The sequence below is a fragment of the Eublepharis macularius genome, chromosome 2 (assembly GCF_028583425.1).
Source record: "Eublepharis macularius isolate TG4126 chromosome 2, MPM_Emac_v1.0, whole genome shotgun sequence".
Classification (NCBI taxonomy): domain Eukaryota; kingdom Metazoa; phylum Chordata; class Lepidosauria; order Squamata; family Eublepharidae; genus Eublepharis; species Eublepharis macularius.
In genome coordinates, this window is record NC_072791.1 from 67871482 (window position 1) to 67896358 (window position 24877).

The 24877-nt window shown below is 40.3% G+C and overlaps 1 protein-coding gene across 1 annotated transcript in view; it reads left to right on the forward strand.

Annotated features, from left to right (window-relative positions):
- LOC129323395 (cytosolic phospholipase A2 beta-like) overlaps positions 1-24877 on the forward strand; it is an 84665-nt gene that overhangs the window by 16406 nt on the left and 43382 nt on the right. The window contains exons 4-8 of the mRNA XM_054969929.1: positions 343-474; positions 2321-2379; positions 3175-3217; positions 20813-20876; positions 23757-23884. Coding sequence (XP_054825904.1) covers positions 343-474; positions 2321-2379; positions 3175-3217; positions 20813-20876; positions 23757-23884 — 426 coding nt within the window. The remainder of the gene's footprint in view (positions 1-342; positions 475-2320; positions 2380-3174; positions 3218-20812; positions 20877-23756; positions 23885-24877) is intronic.

The window sequence follows — 24877 nt, forward strand, 5'->3', positions numbered from 1 at the left end:
GAGGCAGCACTGGGGAGGAGGGAATGGGGCCATGTTCATGGAAGAGGTGCAAGGAAGCAATTTCACCCCCTTTCCCCTTCTTATTGCAGCCTCCTGACCTGTATGGCTATTATTTCACATGAGTCCTATTTCCCCAGGAATAAACTTTACTGGGGTTGGAAGGGCCTGTTGCGGGAAAGAGAAAAGTGGGAAGTTCCAAAACCATCAATGCCTTCCACTGACAGATTGCTGGATCCAATCCATAGATAATAAAAAGACTAGCTTATAACAAAAAAAATCTTTGGATTCCTATCTCAGTTGAAAGTAGAATAAAATTCTTATATTTTTTTCCCTTTGTTCCAGAACATCTTAAGGTTGGAGGTCTGCGATGATGATCCAGTCACTGAAGATGATTCAATATTTATTATTTTTTTTGACTTGACAAGAGTCCAGCCTGGAAGAACAGTCCTCGAATTGTTTTGCTTAAGACCACAGGTGAGGGCTAAAACATTAACAGAAAATTGAGGATATTATCTTTCTGCTTCAACTGGTTCAAAATGTGGCAGCTAGGCTGCTAAGAGAGATAAGTTTCAGTGATAACATCTTGTTAGTTTTTAAAGCTCTCCCCTTGCTACTCATCTGTTTCTGGATATCATTCCAATGCTAGTTACAAGTAGTACACAGTAGGATGATTTTGTATATCTGATCTAAAAATATATCTGAAAAATACCTAATTTGGGGCTATATTCAGGAATCCCAGTCATATCTGGGATCCTCAGATATACTGATATTCTTACCCTGAGAAATATTTGGGAATAATTGGGATAATAATTTTAAAAGTAGCTGCAGCCCATTTTTCTCCTTTTTCCAGTTTCCTGAACAAAAGAAGGGAGGGTGAGAGGGAAGGGTCTCACAGGCAAATGACATCACATGTTAGGGGGAGCTCAACTGTTTGTCCAATCACAGTGATTCTCTCATAGTCCACAAGTCTGGCTGCAGCTTCAGGGTGATATTTTAGGAGTTTGTGCTTTTGAGTACTCTAGTCTGGTCTGTCTGTGCCTTACTTTTGTTCTGCTTCCTTCTGCTAGGTTGGCTCTGCTGGGATTCTCTGGCTTGATTTTGGTCCTCTTGGGCTTTGTTGTTTCTTTTTGCATTGGAAGGCTTTTGGTCAGTGTTTGGAATCCTGAAAGAAAAAAAAAACTCAGATCCAAATAGAACACATGTATCGGAGTACCCAAATATCAGGAATACAGAAATTTATGGCCTTCCTAATACCCAAATCTGAATAATACTATTTTTTTAGAGTACGTCCCTGGTATACAGTCTGAGACCAAGGTATATTTTGATGTCAGCACTGTTTTTAGGCTATCAATATTTTAGAAGAGTTTATGCATTGTCATTTTTAATGTTTTTAAATATCCTTCTCTTCATTATGCTTTGTTTTGCAGTTATCTTTTTTCCTCTTTGGCATTAGGTGAAGACGCTAGGAGGGAGGGGGAAAGCCATTTAATGCTTTCCTGGCTTTTAAAGCCAGGAGGAATGAGCAGTAATGTTACAACTCATTTCTAGCTTTGAAAAAAAATGAGTGTGTGCTCCCAAGGGAGGGAGGGAAAAGCAGCCATTTAACCTTTTCCTGTCTTTTAAAGCCAGCAGGGAATAACCAGCAACATTAGAACTAGTTCCTGGCTTTGAATAAAAGTAAGAGAGTTCATGCATATCCAGTAGGAAGGAAGTGAAGGGAGAAGCAGCCTTATGACTTGGGTTGTGCAACAAAAAATATTTGGAAAGGGGTGCTTTAACTTTCAAACCCCACGCTGCTTGCTTCAGCTGACAGGCAGGGAGGAAGCTGCCCTGCCTGTCAGCTGAAGCAAGCGGCGCCAGGTTTGAAAGCACCCCTTTCCAAAGGGGCACAGAAATGACATCATGTTGTCAGCAACCCTTCAACACTAGCTTCTTCTTTGCTATGGTATACCTCCTGTTGCTGGCTTATATATCTTGTCCCTGGCTCACTGGATCTGCTATGCTCTTTCTGGGCATAGACACTAGTGAGATTGCAACACTGGTGTCTCCTCTACTTGTCACATGACCCTGTCATGTAGATGTGATTTACTGACTCATGCTTGCAAATCAGTGTTGCCCATGCTGCTACTTGGGTGTTAAATGTGGATCTTTGCTTTGGAAGTGTTGAAGGCCACTGCCCTAGACTACAGGGTTGCTTAGGTTGTACCAGACAGAAGAGATGGTAACTCAGTGGAACAGATATGTGAATTATGCTCTGATTTGTTGTGATTTCTGTACTGAGTAGCCAGATCGTTTAGTAACTGACCCTTTATTTTGTTAGAAAGAAGACAGTGTTTATAAGCATGAATGTCTGGAAGTGGAATTCAAGTTAGCAGCAATGTAAGTGATTTGCTAGATGCAAGGCTGATAAGGAAAAAATACATTATTGTTCTTGAAAAAATTTGGCATCTGTGCTCTATAAATCTCTTTGTTTTATTATTTTCCCTTCACATTTATTTGCTTTGCTCATTGATGGATTTTTGTTCACTTTCCAGACTTTCCCTGATTTGTTTCAGCCTTTCCCAAATCTGGTCTGATATGATTGATCTTTCTGTAAAGATTGCACCCCAAGCACATTTGCATGCCACAAGGATGGGAAGGTGTGCAGTTTTGAACATTCTGCCCACATCAGCACCAATGACTAATTCAAATAAAAAGTCCTCTGATGGTACAGGGGAAAATGGTGGCTGTTGGAAGTTGACGCAAGGAAAGCACTCAGCAAACTGATGTCATATTATTGTTTTCTGATTCAGTGATGGATATAATCATTTCTGAAGCTAGAAAGAGCACTCTTATCATTGCATTTTGCATATATGGTCTGTGTGGCTTAATATTTTTTGCTAACCTCAGGGCACCTGTTCAGATGGACTAGAGATCTCTGATATATCCAACAGCACCTTTAGCCAATACATTGTGCTACTTTGTCCCTGGTTGTGATATGCCTGCCTATTTCCTATCTATCCCACCTCTTTTAGGAATATTAATATCTCTGGTTTGTGGGTAGGTTTGTCAGTAGACATATGTTTTGGCTTCTGTATTGTCAAGAACCTATAACTTCCACTTCTGTTATGAAATACAAATAACTTTAAACAGATTCAGACTTATTTGGGGTTTTCTTTTCTTTCTCCATTTTAGTCCTGGGCCTCCTGAGCACCTGATTACCAATGGGGTCCTTGTGGTAAGATTGCTTTGTATTTAATTTTTTTCCCATATTCATACTTTGTATTCTGTGATGATATTTTAGGGATTTTTTAGAAAAAGCTGATGCAATAAAATTAACACTTTCACTGTATGAATACTTACTGTTTTCTTAGTTTATCTCAATTTCAGTAAGGCTTTTGATAAGGTTCCACATCATATCTTTGTCGACAAGTTGGTAAAATGTGGTTTGGATCCTATTACTATTAGGTGGATCTGTAACTAGCTGACAGATTGCACCCAAAGAGTGCTAGTTAATGGTTCCTCATCCTCTTGAGTGACAAGTGGAGTTCCTCAGGAATCAGTCCTGGGACCAGCTCTGTTCAACATTATTATAAATGATTTGGATGAAGGAATAGAGGGAATGCTTATTAAATTTGCAAATGATACTAAATTGAGAGGGGTAGTAAATACAATCAAAGACAGAGTAAGGATACAGGATGACCTTGACAGGCTGGAAAACTGGGCTAAAACAAATAAAATGAATTTCAACAGAGATAAATGCAAAGTTCTGCATTTAGGAAGGAAAAATCAAATGCATAATTATAAGATGGGGGAGACTTGTCTTGGCAGTAGTATGTATGAAAAGGATCTAGGGGTCTTAGTAGACCATACAGTGAACATGAGTCAGCAGTGTTATAGGGCAGCTAAAAAGGCAAATGTGGTTTTGGGCTATATAAACAGAAGCATAGTGTCCAGAACACGAGAAGTGATGGTATCACTGGACTCTGCTCTGGTTAGACCTCACCTAGAGTATTGTCTTCAGTTTTGGGCACCACAATTTAAGAAAGATATAGACAAGCTGTAACATGTCCAGAGGAGGGCAGTGAAGATGGTGATGAGTCTGGAGACCAAGTCTTTTGAGGAAAGGTTGAAGAAATTTGGAATGTTTAGTCTGGAGAGGAGACAACTGAGAAGTGATATGATAACCATCTTGTACTTGAAGTACTTGAAGGGCTGTCATATAGAGGATGGCACAGAATTGTTTTCCGCTGCCCCAGAAGGTTGGACCAGATCTAACAGGTTGAAATTAAATCAAAAGAGCTTTCAGATAAACTTTAGGAAGAACGTCCTGACAGTTAGAGCAGTCCCTCAATGAAATAGGCTTCCTTGGACTGTGGTGGGCTGTCCTTTGGAGGTTTTTAAGCAGAGGCTAGATGGCCACCTGACAGCAATGCTGATTCTGTGAACCTGGGCAGATCATGAGGGGGAAGGGTTACATCAGTGCTTAGTTCTTGTGGCCTTCTTACATGCCCAGGGTAATGCCAATCGCCACCTTGGGTTCAGGTAGCAATTTTCCACAGGCAATTTAGTTAGGGATCCTAGAGGTGTTTTGTCATCTTCTGGGCATGTTTCCAAATACTCTTCAGTACAATTGTTAATACAAAAATATTGTATATGTTTTTCTAGTAATAATCCACAAAACTCCATAAATATAAATGTGTGAGCAACTCAATTTCCAATCGCCCGTAATGATTTACATACTTTCCCCCAGTAAATCTCACGTGCATATGTTTCAGCGCACACCAATCTTGACTGTATTGGTGTGCGCTGAAACATATGCACGTGAGATTTACTTGGTTGATTCTTGGAAAATCATTTGTTTGGTGTACTTAAAACTGGGCCCTGGACTTCCAGCTTGGAGTTCATGGAGGGCTGAAGCAGCTCAGGGAGCTGGGCTGTCCGTGCTGCTGTTTGTGAGGGCTAGTGGGGTGCCAACTGCCCATAGCCCCCTGTTCTCAGGCAGAGAACAGGCAAGTACGCTCAAGACCCCGAGAGTGTGAGGGTCTCGGCTGTGGGGGGGGGGGAAATCTACGCAATGATAACCCACCCAGTCTTGAGACCCCGCTCGTAGACGGGTGGCAAAGATCTCTGCAGTAGCTCTGGAGTCAAGTTTTTGGCTTAAGACCTCCGTACCCAAGCTTCAGCATTAAACTGGGAATACTGGACTATCGTAACTACTGAAACAGCGATTACAACCCATAAAGAAGATTTAATAAGGTAAAGATTGCTATCTCTTTATGTGAGAAGAAAAATGGTAAAAGAAACTGAATCAAATTAGAAGACAAAAATTGCAAAAGACTTAATAACTTACTGTGAATATTCCGGCAAAGTAACTGAGAAAAAAGAATTTTTTAGAGAGGAGCTAACGCGGAAAATAGATTATTGTTTACATACCTGTGGCTTATAAGAGATAGCAAAGTGTGAGAAAGTTGAAACATCGCGAGAAACGCTGTGTCGAGAAGAGAAACTGGAAGTGTGTCAGTGCAATAGAAAGACTGGCTGGAAGCGGCCTCTGAGGAACCAGAAGAGGACATGCGCCATTTTGAAGAAGGGAAAGAGCTTGACCTCAAATTGGGCAGAAGTAGGACATTTTGGATAAGGGAAAGGGCAGAAACTTCAAGTAAAAACCATAGAGAAAAGACGCCCGACATTTTGGATGCTAGGATTGCAAATTTTTAAAAGACTTTGTTAAAATTTGACGCTTAAGATGAGGAAAGTAAATCAGCCATGCCACGGAGTTAAAGAAAAGAGCGGACTCATGGGAGCGAGGTAAGGCAAGCCCCACGATGTCGAAGAAAGAATGGCAAATGGCGCTGGACAGTCTTGATAAAAAAGTCGCAGAGGGGAATAAGGAGATCAAAGATATGATGCAAGAGATTGTGAAAGACATTAAGGAGCTCAAAGAGACTTTTAAATCAGAGATGGTGGAGCTGGTTAAAAATATTGATGAGGTCAAGAAAGAATTACAATTGACACAGCAGAAAGTTAAAACAGTGGAAGATGAAACTGACAAATTGGCTGTATCACACAGGATAGAAACCAAGGGTTTGAAAGAGAGAATGGCCGTGGCGGAATGTAAGCATATGGAAAAACAACTTAGATTTCGCGGAGTCCCGGAAGTGGAAGGGAAATCAACCCAAGAGCAGATTTCAGAAGTACTAGCAGAATTTTTGAATAAGGAACCGGAGGAAGTGGCAGCCTTTCTGGATGTGACATACAGAATCAACTCAAAATATGCAGCAGAAAAAAACCTACCAAGGGATATAATAGTCCAATTTACAACGAAAAGAACAAGAGAGGAGATTGTGAGTAAGCAATTTCAAAACCCTCTGGAAATTGGTGGAAAAAGAGTGAGAATAATGAAGGAACTTCCTAGGGGGGTTTTGTTGGAGAGGAAGAAATACAGAGAACTAGTACAAATGTTGAAAGAATTGAACATCAGATATAGATGGGAAATACCAGAAGGATTGAGTTTTGAGTTTCGTGAGACCAGAAGAACACTCAGATCTGGACAGGAGATGGAAATGTTCATAAAGGACTATGAAAAAGACTTACCCAAAAGATCTAAAATTTGATAGTGGAGTACAAAATTATATCTTGGAACGTAAACGGACTAAATTCACCTTTGAAACGTAAAGCTACTTTCCACTGGCTATCTAAACAACATTGTAATATAATTTGTTTGCAGGAGACACATATTAGGAAACATGATGTGAAATATTTAAAGTTTGCTAAATTGGGGAAAGAATTTGCAGTGGCGTCAAAGCAGAAAAAAAGAGGAGTTGTTTTATATATTAAAGATGAGCTGCAACCGAAAGTGATTTTAAATGACCCGGAAGCTAGATATATAGCAGTGGAAATAATTTGGAACGCAAAGAAAATACTTTTGATTGGGATTTATGCACCGAATGGCACTAAAGAGAACTTTTTAAAAGACTTACAGAACCAATTGGATGGACTGACATATGCTCAAATAATTCTGGCAGGTGATTTTAATGGAGTAACAAATTTGGATGATGATAAAAAAATGAAAGGCGCTCATAAAAAAAGAGGACTTTTGCCAAAATCCTTTTTTGGAATTAAAGATCAAGAAAATTTGGAAGATGTTTGGAGAAGAAGTAACCCTAAAATAAAACAATATACGTTTTACTCGGCAAGGCACTCGACACTATCAAGAATTGATATGATCTGGGCCTCTAAAGATCTGGCGGTATGGACTAAAGAGGCGGAAGTAATGCCTAAGGTAGGCTCAGATCACAATCCAGTAATGTGGAAATTTGGGAAAGGCACCAAAAGACAAGGATGGAGGATAAATGAAGACCTGCTGCAATCAGAAGACAATATAATGCTACTACAAAGAGAGACCAAATTCTTTATACAATATAATCTAAATAAAGGTGTTTCCACTGACAAAGTATGGGATACCTACAAAGCAGTAATCAGAGGAACTTTAATGGATTTAAACACAGGAGACAAAAGGAGAAAAGAAGAAAAAAGGCAAGAAATTATGGAAAAGATAAAGGCCAAGGAGTTACAATTAAAGAAAAGACCTGGGAAGAAGAAGTTGTATCAAGAAATAAAAATTCTGCAAGAACAGTTGAGAGTAATGAATAATAAAGAATTAGAGTGGGAATTGAAAAAATTGAACCAAAAATCATTTGAAGGTGCGAATAAACCTGGGAAATATTTAGCGTGGCCATTGAAAAAGAAAAGGGAGAAAAAAGTAATAACTAGGGGTGTGCAGTTTGGGTTTTGGAAACCCGAAAAAAACCTGAATCACCCCGATTCGGGTTGAATCGATTCAGGTTTTCCGAATCACCATAACCCAAATCGATTCGGGTTGATTCGGGTTGATTTGGGTTTTTCAATGGGAAAATGCCTCCGTCTTCCCGGACGCCTGGGGGAGGCATTTTCCCACCGAATCAAGCCAGAATTGGTGGGGACCTTCCTCTAACTCCTCTCTAACAACATCCCAAGTTTCAGACCGATTGGACTTTGGGGGGGGCATGTTATTGCCCCCCAAACCAGGTCCCCCCATCCTCGCCTAAGAAAGGGAAAAGTGAGCGTCTTTTTCGCTTGCTGCTGCTAATCTTCTTCATTATTTCCTATGGGGAAAAAATGAAGAGGCAGGCTTCCTTTGCCAGGGGTGGCATTTTGCATGCAAAATGCCCCCAACCCTCAGGCACCCTTCTCCCACCTCTACTCCCACCCCCCACCAAGGCTCAGCCAGCTCCCACTGGGGGGGGCATTTCATGGCCTCTCCAAGTAGGTGCTCTCAGCCCCCAAAGTCCACCCCCTACAGCCCCACACAAACCCAATTCCCCCCCAGCTGCCACACACAGACCGAAATCCCCACATTAGCCCCTCACAGACCCAAATCCACCCCCAGCAGCCCCACACCCATAACCCCAGGAACAGGCTGGCAAAGGCCAGCCCTCTCCCTTTGTTCCCTATGCTGGGAACTTCTAAACTCTCTTTCCCTGGGCAATTCTGCACAGCCCAGGGGTGCTACAATGGTGGGCACACTTCTGAGTGCCAGCTGGTCCCTGTGAAAGAGCACCTGAACCACAGACACCCTTCCTCAAATTCCCCCACCACCTACAGAGATGGCTGGCCAGCCAGCCCCATTGTTCCCTATGATGGGAACCAACTGCACAACAAAGAATAAAACACGAACAACACAAAATAAAGTTTTTAAAAAATTATTTTCTCCCTTTCAAAGTACAAGCAGGCAAAGCATTATGACACATTACACCAGCAGTCCCCCACACAAAAAAATAACACAACTCACTTAACATCAGGGAATCACCCAAACACAATTGCTGTCAAAAACGGTGAAGTGGGTTGTATTATTTTGTGTAGTACACTGCTTTCATGCCCTGTTGTGCCTTCCTACTGTGTAACCTAAAGCAGTTAAAGAAATAAAGTGCTTTTGACAGCAATTTTTGGGGGGTGATTCTTTAATGTGAAGTGAGTTGTGTTATTTTTGTGTAAGATACTGCTGCCATGCCCTTTGGTGTGCCCCCCTGCTGTGTAACCTAAAGCTGTTCAAGAAATAAAGTGTTTTTGACAGGAATTGTGTTTTTGTGATTCTCTGATGTTAAGTGAGTTGTGTTATTTTTGTGAGGTGGGATGCTGGAATGCCCTTTGGTGTGCCCCCCCCTGCTGTGTATCCTAAAGCTGTTCAAGAAATAAAGTGTTTTTGACAGGAATTGTGTTTTTGTGATTCTCTGATGTTAAGTGAGTTGTGTTATTTTTCTGTGTGGGGGACTGCTAGTGTAATGTGTCATAATGCTTTGCCTACTTGTACTTTGAAAGGGAGAAAATAATTTTTTAAAAACTTTATTTTGTGTTGTTCGTGTTTTATTCTTTGTTGTGCATTTGGTTCCCATCATAGGGAACAATGAGGAGGCTGGCCAGCCATCTCTGTAGGTGGTGGGGGTGTCAGGGGGTGGTTGTCTGTGTGTCAGGTCAGGTACTCTTTCCCAGGGACAATTTGGCACTCAGAAGTTTGCCCACCATTGTGGCACCCCTGGGCTGCGCGGAATTGCCCTGGGAAAGAGAGTTTAGAAGCTCCCAGCATAGGGAACAAAGGGGGAGGGCTGGCCAGCCTGTTCCTGGGGTTATGGGTGTAGGGCTGCTGGGGGTGGATTTGGGTCTGTGAGGGGCTAATGTGGGGATTTGGGTCTGTATGTGGCAGCTGGGGGGGACTGGGTTTGTGTGGGACTGTACGGGGTGGACTTTGGGGGCTGAGAGCACCTACTTGGGGAGGCCATGAAATGCCCCCCCAAGTGGGAGCTGGCTGAGCCTTTGTGGGGGTGAGAGGAAAGGTGGGAGAAAGGCCCCTGAGGGTTGGGGGGCATTTTGCATGCAAAATGCCACCCCTGGCAAGACAAGCCTCCCCCAGCTGTAAGTAGTAGAGAAAAGAGCACCTACTTGGGGAGGCCATGAAATGCCCCCCAAGTGGGAGCAGGATGAGCCTTGGTGGGGGATGGGAGGAAAGGTGGGAGAAGGGCCCCTGAGGGTTGGGGGGCATTTTCCATGCGAAATGCCACCCCTGGCAAAGGAAGCCTGCCTCTTCATTTTTTCCCCATAGGAAAAAATGAATGAAGATCAGCAGCAGCAACCTAAAGCTATGCCCTTTTCTTAGGTGAGGATGGGGGGACCTGGTTTGGGGGGCCATAACATGGCTCCCCAAAGTCCAATCGGTCTGAAACTGGGGGGGTTGTTAGAGGGGAGTTAGAGGAAGGTCCCCACCAATATTGGGTTGATTCAGTGGGAAAATGCCTCCCCCAGGCTTCAGAGAAGCCTGGGGAGACTTTTTCCCATTGAAAAAGCTAACCCGAATCAACCCGAATTGGCATACCCGAATCGGCTGGGCGATTCGGTTTTCTGCTATACCCAAATCGGCTTCTCGATTTGGGTTTGCCAGATTCAGGAAACACGAACCAGGGTGCCTTTGCACACCCCTAGTAATAACTAAGATTCAAGAAGATGGTAAGACGTTAATAGACCAACTGGCCATAAGTAGAGCCTTCTTTAAGTATTATGCAAAGTTGTATCAAAGGAAAGAAGTGGATTTTGGATACTATTGACCAATATCTGAATAAGATCAACTTACCAATACTATCAGAAAAATGGAAGGAAAAATTAAATGCAGAAATAACGGAAATGGAAATAAAAGAGGCTATCCGGTTGACTAAGTTAGGGAAGGCATCAGGTCCGGATGGAATTACGGCTAGATTCTACAAATTATTGGAAAACGAACTGGTACCTTTTCTGAAAGAGGTAATGAATGGAATTTTAAAAGGACAAAAGATACCAGAGTCTTGGAATGAGGCCAACATATCATTGATTCCAAAAGAAAATCAAGATTTGAGTAACGTCAAGAATTATCAACCTATTTCGTTGTTAAATAATGATTACAAAATTTTTGCAAAAATTTTGGCGGAGAGATTAAAGGACTGGTTAGTCGAGATTATTGCAGAAGAGCAAGCAGGGTTCCTTCCAAACAGGCAAATCAGAGACAATTTGAGAACTGTAGTAAATGCTATAGAATACTATGACAAACATTGTGAAAGGGAAGTTGGTTTCTTCTTTGTGGATGCAGAAAAAGCGTTTGACAATTTGAACTGGAATTTTATGTTTGCCACGATGGAAGGGTTGCAAATGGGAAAAGATTTTATTCAAGCAGTAAAAGCAATATATAGAGACCAATGTGCGGCAATTGTAGTAAATGATGAGCTAACAAAAAAATTGGAAAAAAGAAAAGGTACAAGACAGGGGTGCCCATTATCTCCATTGTTGTTCATCTTGATTTTGGAATTGTTATTGATTCAAATAAGAGAAGATGAGGCTATAAGAAGCATAAGGATTAAAGAATTTACCTACAAGGTTAGAGCTTTTGCAGATGATGTGATGGTCATAGTGGAAGATCCAATACAAAATATGCCAAAGTTGCTTGATAAGATAAGAGTTCAGAGATCTGGCTGGATTTTATGTTAATAAGAAGAAATCAAAGATACTATGTAAGAATATGACTAAACAAAAGCAGCAAGAATTAATGGAAATTACCAGTTGTGAAGTAACACATAAAGTTAAATATCTTGGAATTGAGTTAACTGCGAAGAATATTGATTTATTTAAGAATAATTATGAAAAGCTATGGCAACAGATTGATAGAGATATGATTAAATGGAATAAACTAAATCTATCATGGCTGGGAAGAATAGCGGCAGTTAAAATGAATGTGTTACCACGGATCATGTTTCTATTACAAACAATTCCAATTATTAGAGACACTAAACAATTTGAAAAATGGCAGAGGAAGGACTTCCGGCTTGGGATCCATGGAGGTCTAACGCAGCTCAGGGAGCTGGGCTGTCCGAGTCGCTGTTTGTAGGGCTGGAGGGGTGCAAACTGCCCGCAGCCCCCTGTTCTCATGCGGAGAACAGGCAAGTATGCTCAAGACCTTGAGGGCGCATTGATCTCGGGTGTGAGGGGGGTTCTACGTAACGAGCCCCCATCCACCCTTGAGGTCCCACCCGAAGAGAGGTTGCTGAGATCTCTGCAGCGACTTTGGAGTCAAATTTTGGCATAAGACCTACATGCCCAAGCTTCAGCAAACTAAGAAGGGAACCTGAATCGATTGGATAATCGAAGCAGCGATTACAACCCAAGAGAAACATCTAAGAAGGTAAAGATTGCTATCTCTCATTACGGGACTGATTACAATAAGAAATAAAGTGACAAAGAGATCTAGAAAACTGCAAAAGACTTGATATATAACTGAGAAAACTTTGGCAAATAAATTATTAAAAAGTGACATTGTAAAGAAAAGTTAGAGCAGAAAAACAATTATTGCTTACATACCTACGGCTAGAGAGAGATAGTGGACTGTGAGAAACTTTCAACATTGCGAGAACTGCTGTGAAACAGAGAAGAACAGGAAGTGCGTCAGAACCATAAAGAGCTTGGCGAGAAGCGGCTTGTAAGCAGCGGAAGTGGAATATCGCCATTTTTGAAGAGGGCAAAGCTGCGGCTTCAAGAAAAACGGAAGTAGGCCATCTTAGACAAGGGTAAGGGCGGTTGCCTCAGAATAAAACCATAGAGAAAAGACGCCCGACATTTTGGACCGCGTAAATATCAGTTTTTACAAAAATAACCTAAACTTTGACTTTTAAAAATAAAGGAAAATAATAAAATCGCGCCACGGAGCTAAGGAAAAGAGCAGACTCATGGGAGCGAAGTAGAGCTAGCCCCACGATGTCGAAGAAGGAATGGCAAATGGCGCTGGAAAACCTAGACAAAAAAGTTTCGGAAGGGAATAAAGAGCTTAAAGATATGATGCAAGAGATGGCGAAAAATTTGAAAGACTTTAAAGAGACACTTAAATCGGAGATGGCAGAATTAGCGAAGAATATGGATCAGGTTCAAAAAGAAATGCAAGTTACACAGCAGAGAGTTAACGCAGTAGAAAAGGCGGCTGATACCTTGGCAGATGTGCAGAGAATGGAGCTGAGAGGTGTGAAGGGAAGAATGGCCGTAGCTGAATGTAAACAAATGGAAAGACAAGTGAGATTTCGTGGAATCCCGGAAGTTTTGGAGAAAACAGCCCAAGAGCAGATTACAGAAATTTTGGCGGCATACCTGGGAAAAGAAGAAGAGGAGATTGCAGCGCTTCTGGACGTGGCATACAGAATTAACTCAAAATTTGCAGCTCAAAGGAAGTTACCAAGAGATATGATTGTGCAATTTACAACTAGAAAGACGAGAGAGTCAATTGTGAGTAAACAATTTCAGACCCATTAGAGGTTGATGGGAAAGTGGTGAGAATCATGAAAGAACTGCCCAGATCAGTGTTGTTGGAGAGGAAGAAGTATAGAGAGCTGGTCCAGATGTTAAAAGACATGAAAATCAGATACAGATGGGAAATACCTGAAGGACTGGCTTTCGAATTTGGTGGTGTAAGGGAAATCGTCAGATCTGGCCAGGAGATGGAAAGGTTTATCAGGGACAATGAAAAAGACTTACCAAAAGGAGCTAAAATTTGATCATGGAATGTAAAATCATATCTTGGAATGTAAATGGACTAAATTCACCTTTTAAACGTAAGACTATTTTCCACTGGCTTTTAAAACAAAAATGTAATATAGTGTGTTTGCAAGAGACACATTAAAAAACAGGATGTGAAATATTTGAAACTTGCAAAACTTGGAAATGAATTTGTAGCAGCTTCCAAAAAGAAAAAGAGAGGAGTTGTATTATATATAAAGGAGGAGCTACAGCCAAAACTGGTTCTAAGTGATACAGAAGCTAGATATATTGCAGTGGAAATAATTTGGAACTCTAAGAAGATTTTGGTGATTGGAATTTATGTGCCCAATGGGGCAAAAGAAAATTTTTTCAAGGACTTACAGGAACAATTAGATGAATTGACTTATGGTCAAATAATTTTGGCAGGTGACTTCAATGGAGTTACAAATTTGGAAGAAGACAAGAAATCTAAAAGTGCACAGAAAAAGAGAGGACTTTTGCCAAAATCGTGTTTTGCGATTAAGGAACAAGAAAGTCTGGAAGATGTGTGGAGGAGACAAAATCCGAAAAATAGACAATATACATTTTACTCTGCAAGACATTTTACACTATCAAGAATTGACATGATCTGGGCCTCCAAAGAACTGGTGGTATGGAATAGAGATGTGGAGATAATGCCCAAGGTAGGCTCAGATCACAATCCAGTTATGTGGAGATTTGGGAAAAATAAAAAGAAAAGAGGATGGAGGATAAATGAAGACTTGCTGCAAACGGAAGAAAATATGGCGTTGTTACGGAGACCAAATTTTTTATACAGTGCAATTTGAATAAGGATGTACCAACTAACAAGGTATGGGACACATATAAAGCTGTTATTAGAGGAACGCTAATGGATGTTAATGCAAGAGCTAGGAGGAGTAGGGAAGAAAAGAGACTTGAAATTATGGAAAAAATTAAAGCCAAAGAGATACAACTTTAAAAAAGACCAGGAAAAAAGAAAATATTTCAGGATATGAAAATCCTGCAGGAACAATTGACGGCAATGAACAATAGAGAATTGGAGTGGAATTTTAAAAAAATGAAACAGAAGTCGTTTGAAGGTTCAAATAAGCCTGGGAAATATTTAGCGTGGCAATTAAAAAAAAAGGGAGAAGAAAATCATAACTAAGATTCGAGAGGAAGATAAAACATTGACAGATCAATCAGCCATTAGTAGAGCCTTTTTTAAATTTTATGCAAAGCTGTACCAAAAGAAAGAGGTGAACAGAGATTCAATAGCGGAATATTTGGAGAAAGTGAAGCTTCCAGTAATTTCAGAGGAATGGAAAGAGAAGTTAAATAGGGAAGTGACAGAGGAAGAAATAAAAGAAGCTATACAATCAACAAAATTAGGGAAAGGACCGGGACCAGATGGAATAACAGCAAAGTTCTATAGAATGATGGCCAATGAGCTGACACCGTTTCTAAGTGAGGTAATTAACGGAATATTACAAGGCCAAAAGATTCCTGATTCATGGAATGAAGCTAATATATCATTGATCCCGAAAGATGGACAGGATTTGACCAACGTTAAGAATTATCGGCCAATTTCGTTGCTGAATAATGACTATAAAATATTTGCGAAAATTATGGCAGAAAGATTAAAGGGATGGATGTCGGAATCTATTGCAGAAGAACAAGCTGGATTCCTACCCAATAGACAAATTAAGGACAATTTAAGGACAGTAATAAACGCTATTGAATATTACGATAAGCACTGTGATAGGGAAGTTGGTTTCTTTTTTGTAGACGCGGAAAAAGCATTTGACAATTTGAACTGGGATTTTATGTTTGCCACTATGGAAAAGCTGCAAATGGGAGAAAAGTTCACACAAGCAGTTAAAGGAATTTACAAAAACCAGTATGCAGCGATTGTAGTTAATGATGATTTGACTAAAAAATTGAAAATAGGTAAAGGTTCAAGACAAGGTTGCCCATTATCTCCATTGTTGTTCATTTTGATTTTGGAAATTTTGCTGATTCAAATTCGAGAGGACGATACAATCCGTGGCATAAAAATAAAGGAATTTTCCTACAAAGTCAGGGCATTTGCGGATGATGTAATGTTGATAGTGGAAGATCCAATAGACAATATGCCAAAAATAATGGATAAAATAAAGGAATTTGGTGATTTGGCGGGATTTCATGTGAACAAAAAGAAGTCAAAGATATTGTGTAAGAACATGACAAAGCAAAAACAGCAAGAACTAATGGATATAACGGACTGTGAGGTAGCTAATAAAGTGAAATATTTAGGAATTGAGTTGACTGCAAAAAATATAGATTTATTTAAAAATAATTATGAGAAACTGTGGCAACAAATAGAAAGAGATTTGATAAAATGGAATAAATCAAATTGGTCATGGTTGGGAAGAATAGCAGCAGTGAAGATGAATGTGCTACCACGTGTGATGTTTTTGCTGCAAACTATTCCAGTTATCCGAGACTTCAAACAATTTGACAAATGGCAAAGAAAAATTTCAGACTTTGTGTGGGCAGGCAGGAAACCCCGAGTGAAAATGAAGGTATTACAAGGCTCGAAAGAAAGAGGGGGGCTGCAACTGCCAAACATAAGATTATATTACGAAGCAATTTGTCTGACATGGTTAAAAGATTGGATAACGTTAAAAGACCGTAAACTGCTGACTTTGGAGGGACACAAAAAGTTGTTTGGATGGCATGCCTATTTGTGGTATGATAAAGTTAAAGCGGACTCTATGTTTTTGCATCACTATTTCAGAAGAAGCCTTTTCACAATCTGGAAGAAATATAAGAATTACATGGAAAGTGGTATCCCTTCATGGGTGGTACCATATGAAGTAATAGATCCGAGAACTGTTTATAATGAACAACAATGTTTAACTTATAAAGAGATAATGTCGATAGAACATAGAACACCAAAAATAAAGACACAAGAAGAGTTATCTCCTCACTATGGATGGTTACAATATAGGCAAATTAGGGATCTTTACAACTCGGACTATCTAAAGGGAGGAATAAGACTAAAAAACTCGGAGTTAGAAGAAGTGATTCTACAAGAAGGCAAAAAAGATATTTTGAAAATATACAAAATACTTTTAAAATGGTATACGGAAGACGAGACAGTCAAAGTCCAGATGGTGAAATGGGCAATAAACCTTCATAAAGAAATAACAATGGAATTATGGGAATACTTGTGGAAAAATACTTTGAAGATTTCAACTTGTACCAATATTAAAGAGAATGTATACAAAATGATGTATAGGTGGTATTTAACGCCTAAGAAGATTGCGCATGGAAATGCAAATATGTCAGATAAATGCTGGAAATGTAAAAAGCATGAAGGATCATTTTATCATATGTGGTGGACTTGTGAGGTAGCTAAGCAATACTGGGGAGATATAATAGAAATAATTAATGAGGTTTTGCAAACCCCAATAAATAAGAACCCAGAGTTGTTGCTACTGAACTTGGGAATGGAAGAAATTCCAAGGCAGTACAGAACATTGCTATTTTACATGACTACAGCAGCAAGACTTTTGTATGCGCAGAAATGGAAAGTGCAAGAAATACCAACTATAGAAGATTGGATTTACAAATTGCTGTACATGGCTGAGATGGACAAAATGACAAGAAAACTTAAAGATCTTGATCCAAGAGAATATATTGCAGACTGGGAGAAATTGAAACAATATCTAGAAAAAAAATGGGATGTGAAAGGAGGATTGTGGCAGTTTGAGAATTATTAATATGTGACTTTATAAAGGGGAGAGAGAAGTAACTTTACCATTAATGGGGAAACTTAGCTATTAATTAATCTAAGCTAATATTAGTAATAAGGAGATTGTATTAAAAAATAGATAGTTTAAACAGTGAAATGTAGATTGATATATTAGAAAATTGGAGATATAGAAGAATTTGAACATGCTTAGAATAAGTGATATAACATATATAGGATTTAGAAAAATTATGGTTAAGAGTAATATGAGTAATAAGAGGGGTTTGGGGTTGGAAAGCTGTTGGAAGTCAGTAAGGAGGGGGGGAAAGGGTGGGGGCTGATATAATTTAGATAAGACGGGGAATTTGAGTATTGAATAACATTGTATGTACTCACCAATAATTTTTTTTTTTAAAGAAAAATGGCAGAGGAAGATCTCTGACTTTGTGTGGGCAGGCAAGAAACCACGAGTAAAAATGAAAGTTTTGTGTGACGCTAAAGAAAGAGGTGGACTGCAGTTGCCAAATATTAGACTATACCACGAAGCAATATGTTTAGTTTGGTTAAAAGACTGGATGTCACTGAAAGATTGTAAGCTCTTAACATTGGAAGGTTATAAGAAGCTGTTCGGATGGCATGCCTACTTGTGGCAGGATAAAATAAAAGCTGATTCTATGTTTTTGCATCATTATATCAGAAGGAGCCTCTTCACGATCTGGAAAAAATATAAAAAATATCTGGGTGAAGGCATCCCCTCTTGGGTGGTACCGTTTGAAGTGATTGATCCGAGAGCTATCTACAATGAAGAACAATGTTTACCATATAAAGAGATATTGATTATGGAACAGAAAATGATAAGAATTAAATCGGAGGAAGAGTTATCTTCTTGTTACGGATGGTTCCAATATAGACAGATCAGAGACCTTTATAATTTGGATTGTTCAAAAGAAGGAATTAAATGGGAAAACTCAGAGTTGGAAGAGACTATACTACAAGAAAGCAAAAAGAAGATATCTAAGATTTATAAAATACTTTTGAAGTGGTATACAGAGGATGAGACGGTCAAAGTACAGATGGTGAAGTGGGCAATTAATTGTCATAAAGAAATAACAATGGAATCATGGGAATATTTATGAAAAACTACACTGAAGATTTCAACTTGTACCAGTATTAAAGAGAATGTTTATAAAATGATCTATAGATGGTATTTAACGCCAAAGAAGATTGCGCTTGGAAATGCTAACATGTCAGATAAATGCTGGAAATGTAAAAAGCATGAAGGATCATTGTATCATATGTGGTGGACATGTGAAATAGCCAGACAGTTCTGGGGAGATATTATAGAAGTAATAAATGAGATATTGCAGATTCAAATAAAGAAGAACCCAGAACTATTGCTATTGAACTTAAGCATGGAAGATGTTCCTACTCAATACCGAACATTACTATTTTATATGACGACGGCAGCAAGACTTTTATATGCGCAAAAATGGAAGGTGCAAGAAATACCAACTATTGAAGATTGGATGCATAAATTGCTGTACATGGCGGAAATGGATAAAATGACAAGGAAGCTGAGAGATCAGAATCCATCGGAATTTTTTACGGACTGGGGAAGATTGAAAACATATTTAGAAAAGAAGTGGGACGTAAAGGGGGAATTATGGCAATTTGAAAATTATTAGAATGGATTTGTTATTAGAAGAGATAGAGTCTTTACCATATGAAGTATTAGCTAATTGTTAGCCCAAATGTAAGTGGACTTAGAGTTAATAGATATTGTTAGAATTATTAAAGTAGATGTTTTATCCGACTGTTAGTTAGTTTAAATTTAAATATATGTGGAGCTAATATAAAGTAATAGATAATAGATTTTAAGTTTAGAACAATATTTTTGAAGTTAATAGATAGGGCTTAGTTGAATAAAAGAGTAAGTAAACATGAGATAAGGGCCGATTCCAGATGGCCAGAAATTGCGGTTTTTCTGCGGAAATAATCGCTTACCGGCCACACGTTCACTTTCGTCTCCATCCGCTTTGTCTCGCAGCGTGCCGTGCCATCCCGCTTCCGGATGTTCGCACGGCCAACTGAGGTACCCGGGATTGGTTGTTTCCTCCTCGTCACAGTTGACGTCGGGGGCCTTCATTGGTTCGCATTTCAGTTTTTTTTAAAAAATTTTTTTTATGTGTTTTGCGCAAATGCGCAAATGCGCAAATATGCAGGTATGCAAATACGCAGCGTCAACTTTTGTGCATTTGTGCATTTGTGCGCATTTGCGCAGTTCAATGTGCGCAAACGTGCAACTGTGCAAATGGCACCCGGTTTAAAAAAAAAATTAAGGGAATATTGTTGCCGGCCGGCAAAGGAAGGAGGGAAAGGGGAGGGCCTCTCCACGGCGACGAAGCGTCCAGAAGTGTGCAAACCCGCAATACGGCGTTCACACCGTCTGCTTCTGGAGCGCAACACAGCGCCATGAACCGGAGGTAAGCAGGGACGGGACATTATAGGTTTTTACGAGTGAGGTCGCTGGAAAAGCGAAAGCACTCGCTTTATTTGTGCCCGTCTGGAATCGGCCAAGGAGTTACAGAAAAAGGGGACAGATTGGGAATAGATTAGGCTATAGGGTTGGAAAGCTGTTGGAAGTCTTGGAAAAGGGGGGGGAGGGAAAGGGTGGGGGAAAGGATAATGAGATGCTATTTGAAAGTTGTATATTAATATTCTCACCTAATAAAAATTTTCTAAATAAAAAACCGGCCCCCGAGGAAGTGGATGTAACACAAAACAAGCTGATTTTGCCGGCCGCTTGTAGGGCGGGGGGACCCCTTCAGGGGACTCACATCATCTTTGCTGTTCCACCTACCTATAGAAAAAACAACAAAAAAGAGCATCACTAGAACAACAACTGGATACACGTACCTTCACCTACTTCTTCTTCGTATCCACAAGGTCAGTTGAGGAAGGTCGACGTATTCCTACAGATTGGTTTCCTCTTTGAATATAGAGAATCATTTTCAGAAGAGGACTTTTGTCAATTTCTCCAGCATCTTATTCAATCCTTTCTGGACTTAGAGATTCTGTCTACAAGACGCTGTGGGACTGTATGTAAATCATTACGTTCGATTGGAAATTGAGTTGCTCACACATTTATATTTATGGAGTTTTGTGGATTATTACAAAAAAATATATAAAATATTTTTGTATTAACAATTGTACTGAAGAGTATTTGGAAATATTTTCATTGTTCTCTTTATTTTTCTTTATTGTATATATTGACTTTCTTTCCCTTGGCAATTATTTGGGTGGTCTGTAAATTCAGTCTTGAGAAAGCCTCTGTTTTGCTGCTATCTTCTGGGCATGGTCACTGGGGCAGTCGGAGGGGGAGTAGTTGTGAATTTCCTGCATTGTGCAGGGGGGTGGACTAGATGACCCTAGAGGTACCTTCCAACCTATGATTTTATGATTCTATGATTCCATATATGCAGGACATGCTTTATCAGTTTTTATTTTTTGTTTCCACAGGCCCGTGAACTTTCCATTTTGGAAGTCAAGGTGGATAAGGTGGAGAATGAGAAGCTTTTAAAAGGTTAGTCTCTCACCTAGGTATGTAGCCAGCTTGTATGCTCCTAGCCTGTCTGTGGCTCATGAGCAGTGCAAACAAAGTTGGACAGAGGAGAAATGAAGGGCAGGAACAGGAATGATTGGTCCTGTTATCACAGCTTTGTTCCTACAAATGTCTTTTTAGTACTGTCCCTTTCTGGTTGAGCTTGTATCCAGTTTCTGAGACTGGCTGGAACAAAATAGCTGAAAACGGATGAAGTATTGGCAGGGCAAATTTAATTGGTAGCTGTGGAGCGAAGCACATTTTCCTGCACCTCAATTCTCTGCAAATACCTTCTTCCTTCCTCCTCAGCCAGTCTTGGGCCCCTGGGCAGTTTGCTCACTTGTCATGGCACAGGATGGCTCTATGACTTGGCAGGGGGAACGGTCTCACCAGGCATGGAGACTGTCACCATGGCATTCCGAGTGGGGTGAGAATTTCTCTAGGCAAGGGTTGAGTACCCACCAGATTTGATTAACTAGGAATCCTCATTCCCCATGAGTGCCAGATAACAAAGCTTTACTGTATTTAATAATAGACTGTATTTGGTAGCAAAAAACTCTCCTAAAATGTATAACTGTTTTAACAGAAGTTCTAATATTTAAGATGAAGGAAAACATTTCAGTGTTTTACATTTTGATTTTAAAGGAACAGTGAAATTTTAATTTTTTGAAGGTTTTGGATTTCCACCCCCATTTATTGACTATATCAACATAACTTCCTTAATGAGTAATAATAATGGTAATAAATAACACTTGGTATAATAAATTGAATATATTTTGTAATTTGATATTATTTTTGCTATATATAGCTTATGATTAGTATATTTGGACTTAATCAAGTTTTTTTTATGTAGTCCAATTACATGTAGAGGAAAATACCATATAATATCCAGTTAGCTGAACATCTGTATGCAAAAAGGTAGTATGAAATAGATGCAAGTTAAATTGACATCCACTAGGGTGCTGCAGAATTGTGTCAAATAGAGGTGAGAAAGTTTTGGAACTAATTTAAAATAAAAAATAACAAGTGTGCAGTTTGGTATATCTGGTCTAAAAATATACCTGAAAAATACCTTACTGGGAATCTCAGTCAAATCTGGGATTCTCAAGAGACTGGTCATGGCTTCCTGGTTAATTCCACCCCCCCATCGAATCCATCCGATTATGACAATTTTCTCATAGACCCCATGAGAGAATCGTTGCACAATTGAACAGACAGTTCAGCTCTCCTTTATGTGCAATGCCATTCCCTTTGAGAGTAACATCCCTAACCCCCTCTCTTCCTCTCCCCTCTCTTTTTGGCCCAGGAAACCTTTGAAAAGGAAGGGGGGGAACCCTAAGCTGCAATTTCAGGGCAAGAACTACTTGCCTTCCGGCAAGTTCATTAGGCTGGGATTCTTCAGTTCTGTTGGATTTTATTAGTTGTTTTGGGGAAGCTTTAAGTCAGTAGTTGCTCTTGTGTGTTTCTCTATGGTCTCTTTGTCCAGGAGAAAGCACGGGATCCCCCCTCCCCAGGGATACAATGGAGAGTACTTGGGGGCCTATAGAATCAAACCCTTTCACCCAATCTTCTTGAAACGTGAGAGGTTTCTGAAGGGCAGGCAGACTCTACTCTGCTGCAGTTTTGGTGTAGTTTGCATGAAAAACAGACCCTCCAGCCCCTGGAAAGATTCCTCCATAGGGAATAATGAACCCAGTTATTTTCAGAATCTCCAACTAAAACCTGGATCTGAACACAAAACTGGCATTTTTGGACCCAAATATCAGAAAGACCAATATTTATTGGATTCCTGATACCTAAATCTGAAAAATACCCCTAGTAACAATTCTCTTAGAATGAATAGTATTCAGCTACCAGTTGTTTAAGAGCAGAGATGGGCACGAACCTAAACACCAAAAAAACCCATGAACCAGCCCAGTTTGGGGTTTGCGAACCAGGGTTCGTGGAAGCTCATTTCCATGAACTTCCATGAACTGGACTACTGGTTCGTTTGGTTCATATTAAAGGGCCAGTTTAAATGGCCTTTTCCCCAGGGGAAATGGCCATTTAAACTTTTCCTGCCACTTGCAAGAGGCAGGTCCCTTTAAACTATCTGCTGGCAGGGGGCAGGGGGGGCAGCTGATAGTTTAAAGAGACCTGCTGCTTGCAAGGGGCAGGGCCCTTTAAATAGCCCAACCCCCACCCCCGCCTCCCAGCCCCAGCCCCAGCCCCAGCCCCTCACCCCCCAAGCCCCAGCCCCCCACTTACCTTCCCTCTGATGCTGGGGTGGTGGAGGCCTCCTTCACTGGGCAGCAGAGGAGAAGGCAAAAAATGCCCTTTCCGCCCCTCAAATGGCAGCCGTGGCTGCCATTTGAGGGGCGCAGGGCAGCAGAGAAGGTTGAAAAAGCCGTTTTTGGCCTTCTCCTCTGCTGTGTGGGCCTGCAGGCCAGCGAAGGAGGCCTCCACCACCCCAGCATCAGAGGGAAGGTAAGTGGGGGCTAGGTGTTGGGGCTGGGGGGGCGCTGGGGTTTGGGGAGTTTAAAGGGCCCTGCTGCTTGCAAGTGGCAGGTCCCTTTAAACTATCAGCTGGCAGGTGGCGGGGGGGATTCCCCTGCCTGCCAGCTGATCATTTAAAAGGTCCTGCCCCTTGCAAGTGGCAGGAAAGGGCCCTTTAAATGATTAAATGCCCCTTTCCCTGCCGGAAAGGGGCATTTAAACCCCATGAACCATGAACCAGTTTGTAACTGGGCCAGTTCCGTGCCAGTTCATGGTTTGTGGTTCATGGAAACTCCATGAACCACAAACCCAGTGGTTTGTTTTTTTTCTGGTTCGTGCCCATGTGTATTTAAGAGCACAAATATTTAACATAACTTTTTTTTTCAGCCGGAAAAAATCTGGTGCTTACAGTGCCAGAGTCTTATGAAAGAACACAGAAGACAACAAAAGATTTACATTTTTTCCAATTTCACTGTATAAGGAGCTGGGAACCTGTATTAAAAGCCAAGCTTCAGGTAAAGGTCCCTTTTTGTTATCATGTCTGTAGCATTAGGAATATGAAACGATTAGCACTGAATCTACCTCTCCCATGCCTCCCATCAGGTTCCAATGCTGCAACTGTTGGTGATTCAAGTTTTACTATTCTTTGTCTTGGATTTTGATCCAATCCACAATCCAGACCAGACCTGCAGCTTGATAATATAATTATCTATTTGGAACTGCTAATCCTCTTCTCTTTCTCATCTTGGAGTATTTCAAAGCTTATTCTTGGTTTCTTTAGAAAACAGTAAGACTCTAGCAGCACCTGTAAGACTAACTAACATTTGTGGTAGGGTATGAACTTTTGTGAATCACAGCTCACTTCTTCAGAATAGTTTCTTGCAATTCCAAATGAATGTCTTCGCCAAACTGTTCATATTCTTTCTTCTCTCTATATAGGTAACATTTGAAATAATAAATTTAATTTTGGCAATATATTCATTTTGATTGCTGAAATTCTCCCCAGCCATTTATTTATTTATTATTTATTATTTATTTTATTTTTAACCCACCTTCCCCGCAAGCGAGCTCAGGGTGAGGTACAACATTGGTTAAAATACAACTTAAAATCAATTAAAAAACAGATAAAATACTGTGCCCCTTTTGGAGATTTTTAATAATAATAACAATAATAACATTTGATTTATATACCACCCTTTGCATGACTTAACACCCACACTGAGCAGTTTACAAAATGTTATTATTATCCCTACAACAACAAACACCCTATGAGTTGGGTGGAGCTGAGAATGCTCCTAGAAGCTGTGACTGACCCAAGGTTACTCAGCTGGCTTCAAGCGGAGGAGTGGGGAATCAAACCTGGTTCGCCAGATTAGAGTCCTGCACTCTTAACCACTACACCACTTTCTCTCTTTTTCTCAGCTGGGCAACTGATGTATGTATAACTTGCAAACATTCTCTGACCCCATCATCAGGTCTAGTCATGTCAGGTCTAGTCAGGTCTAGTC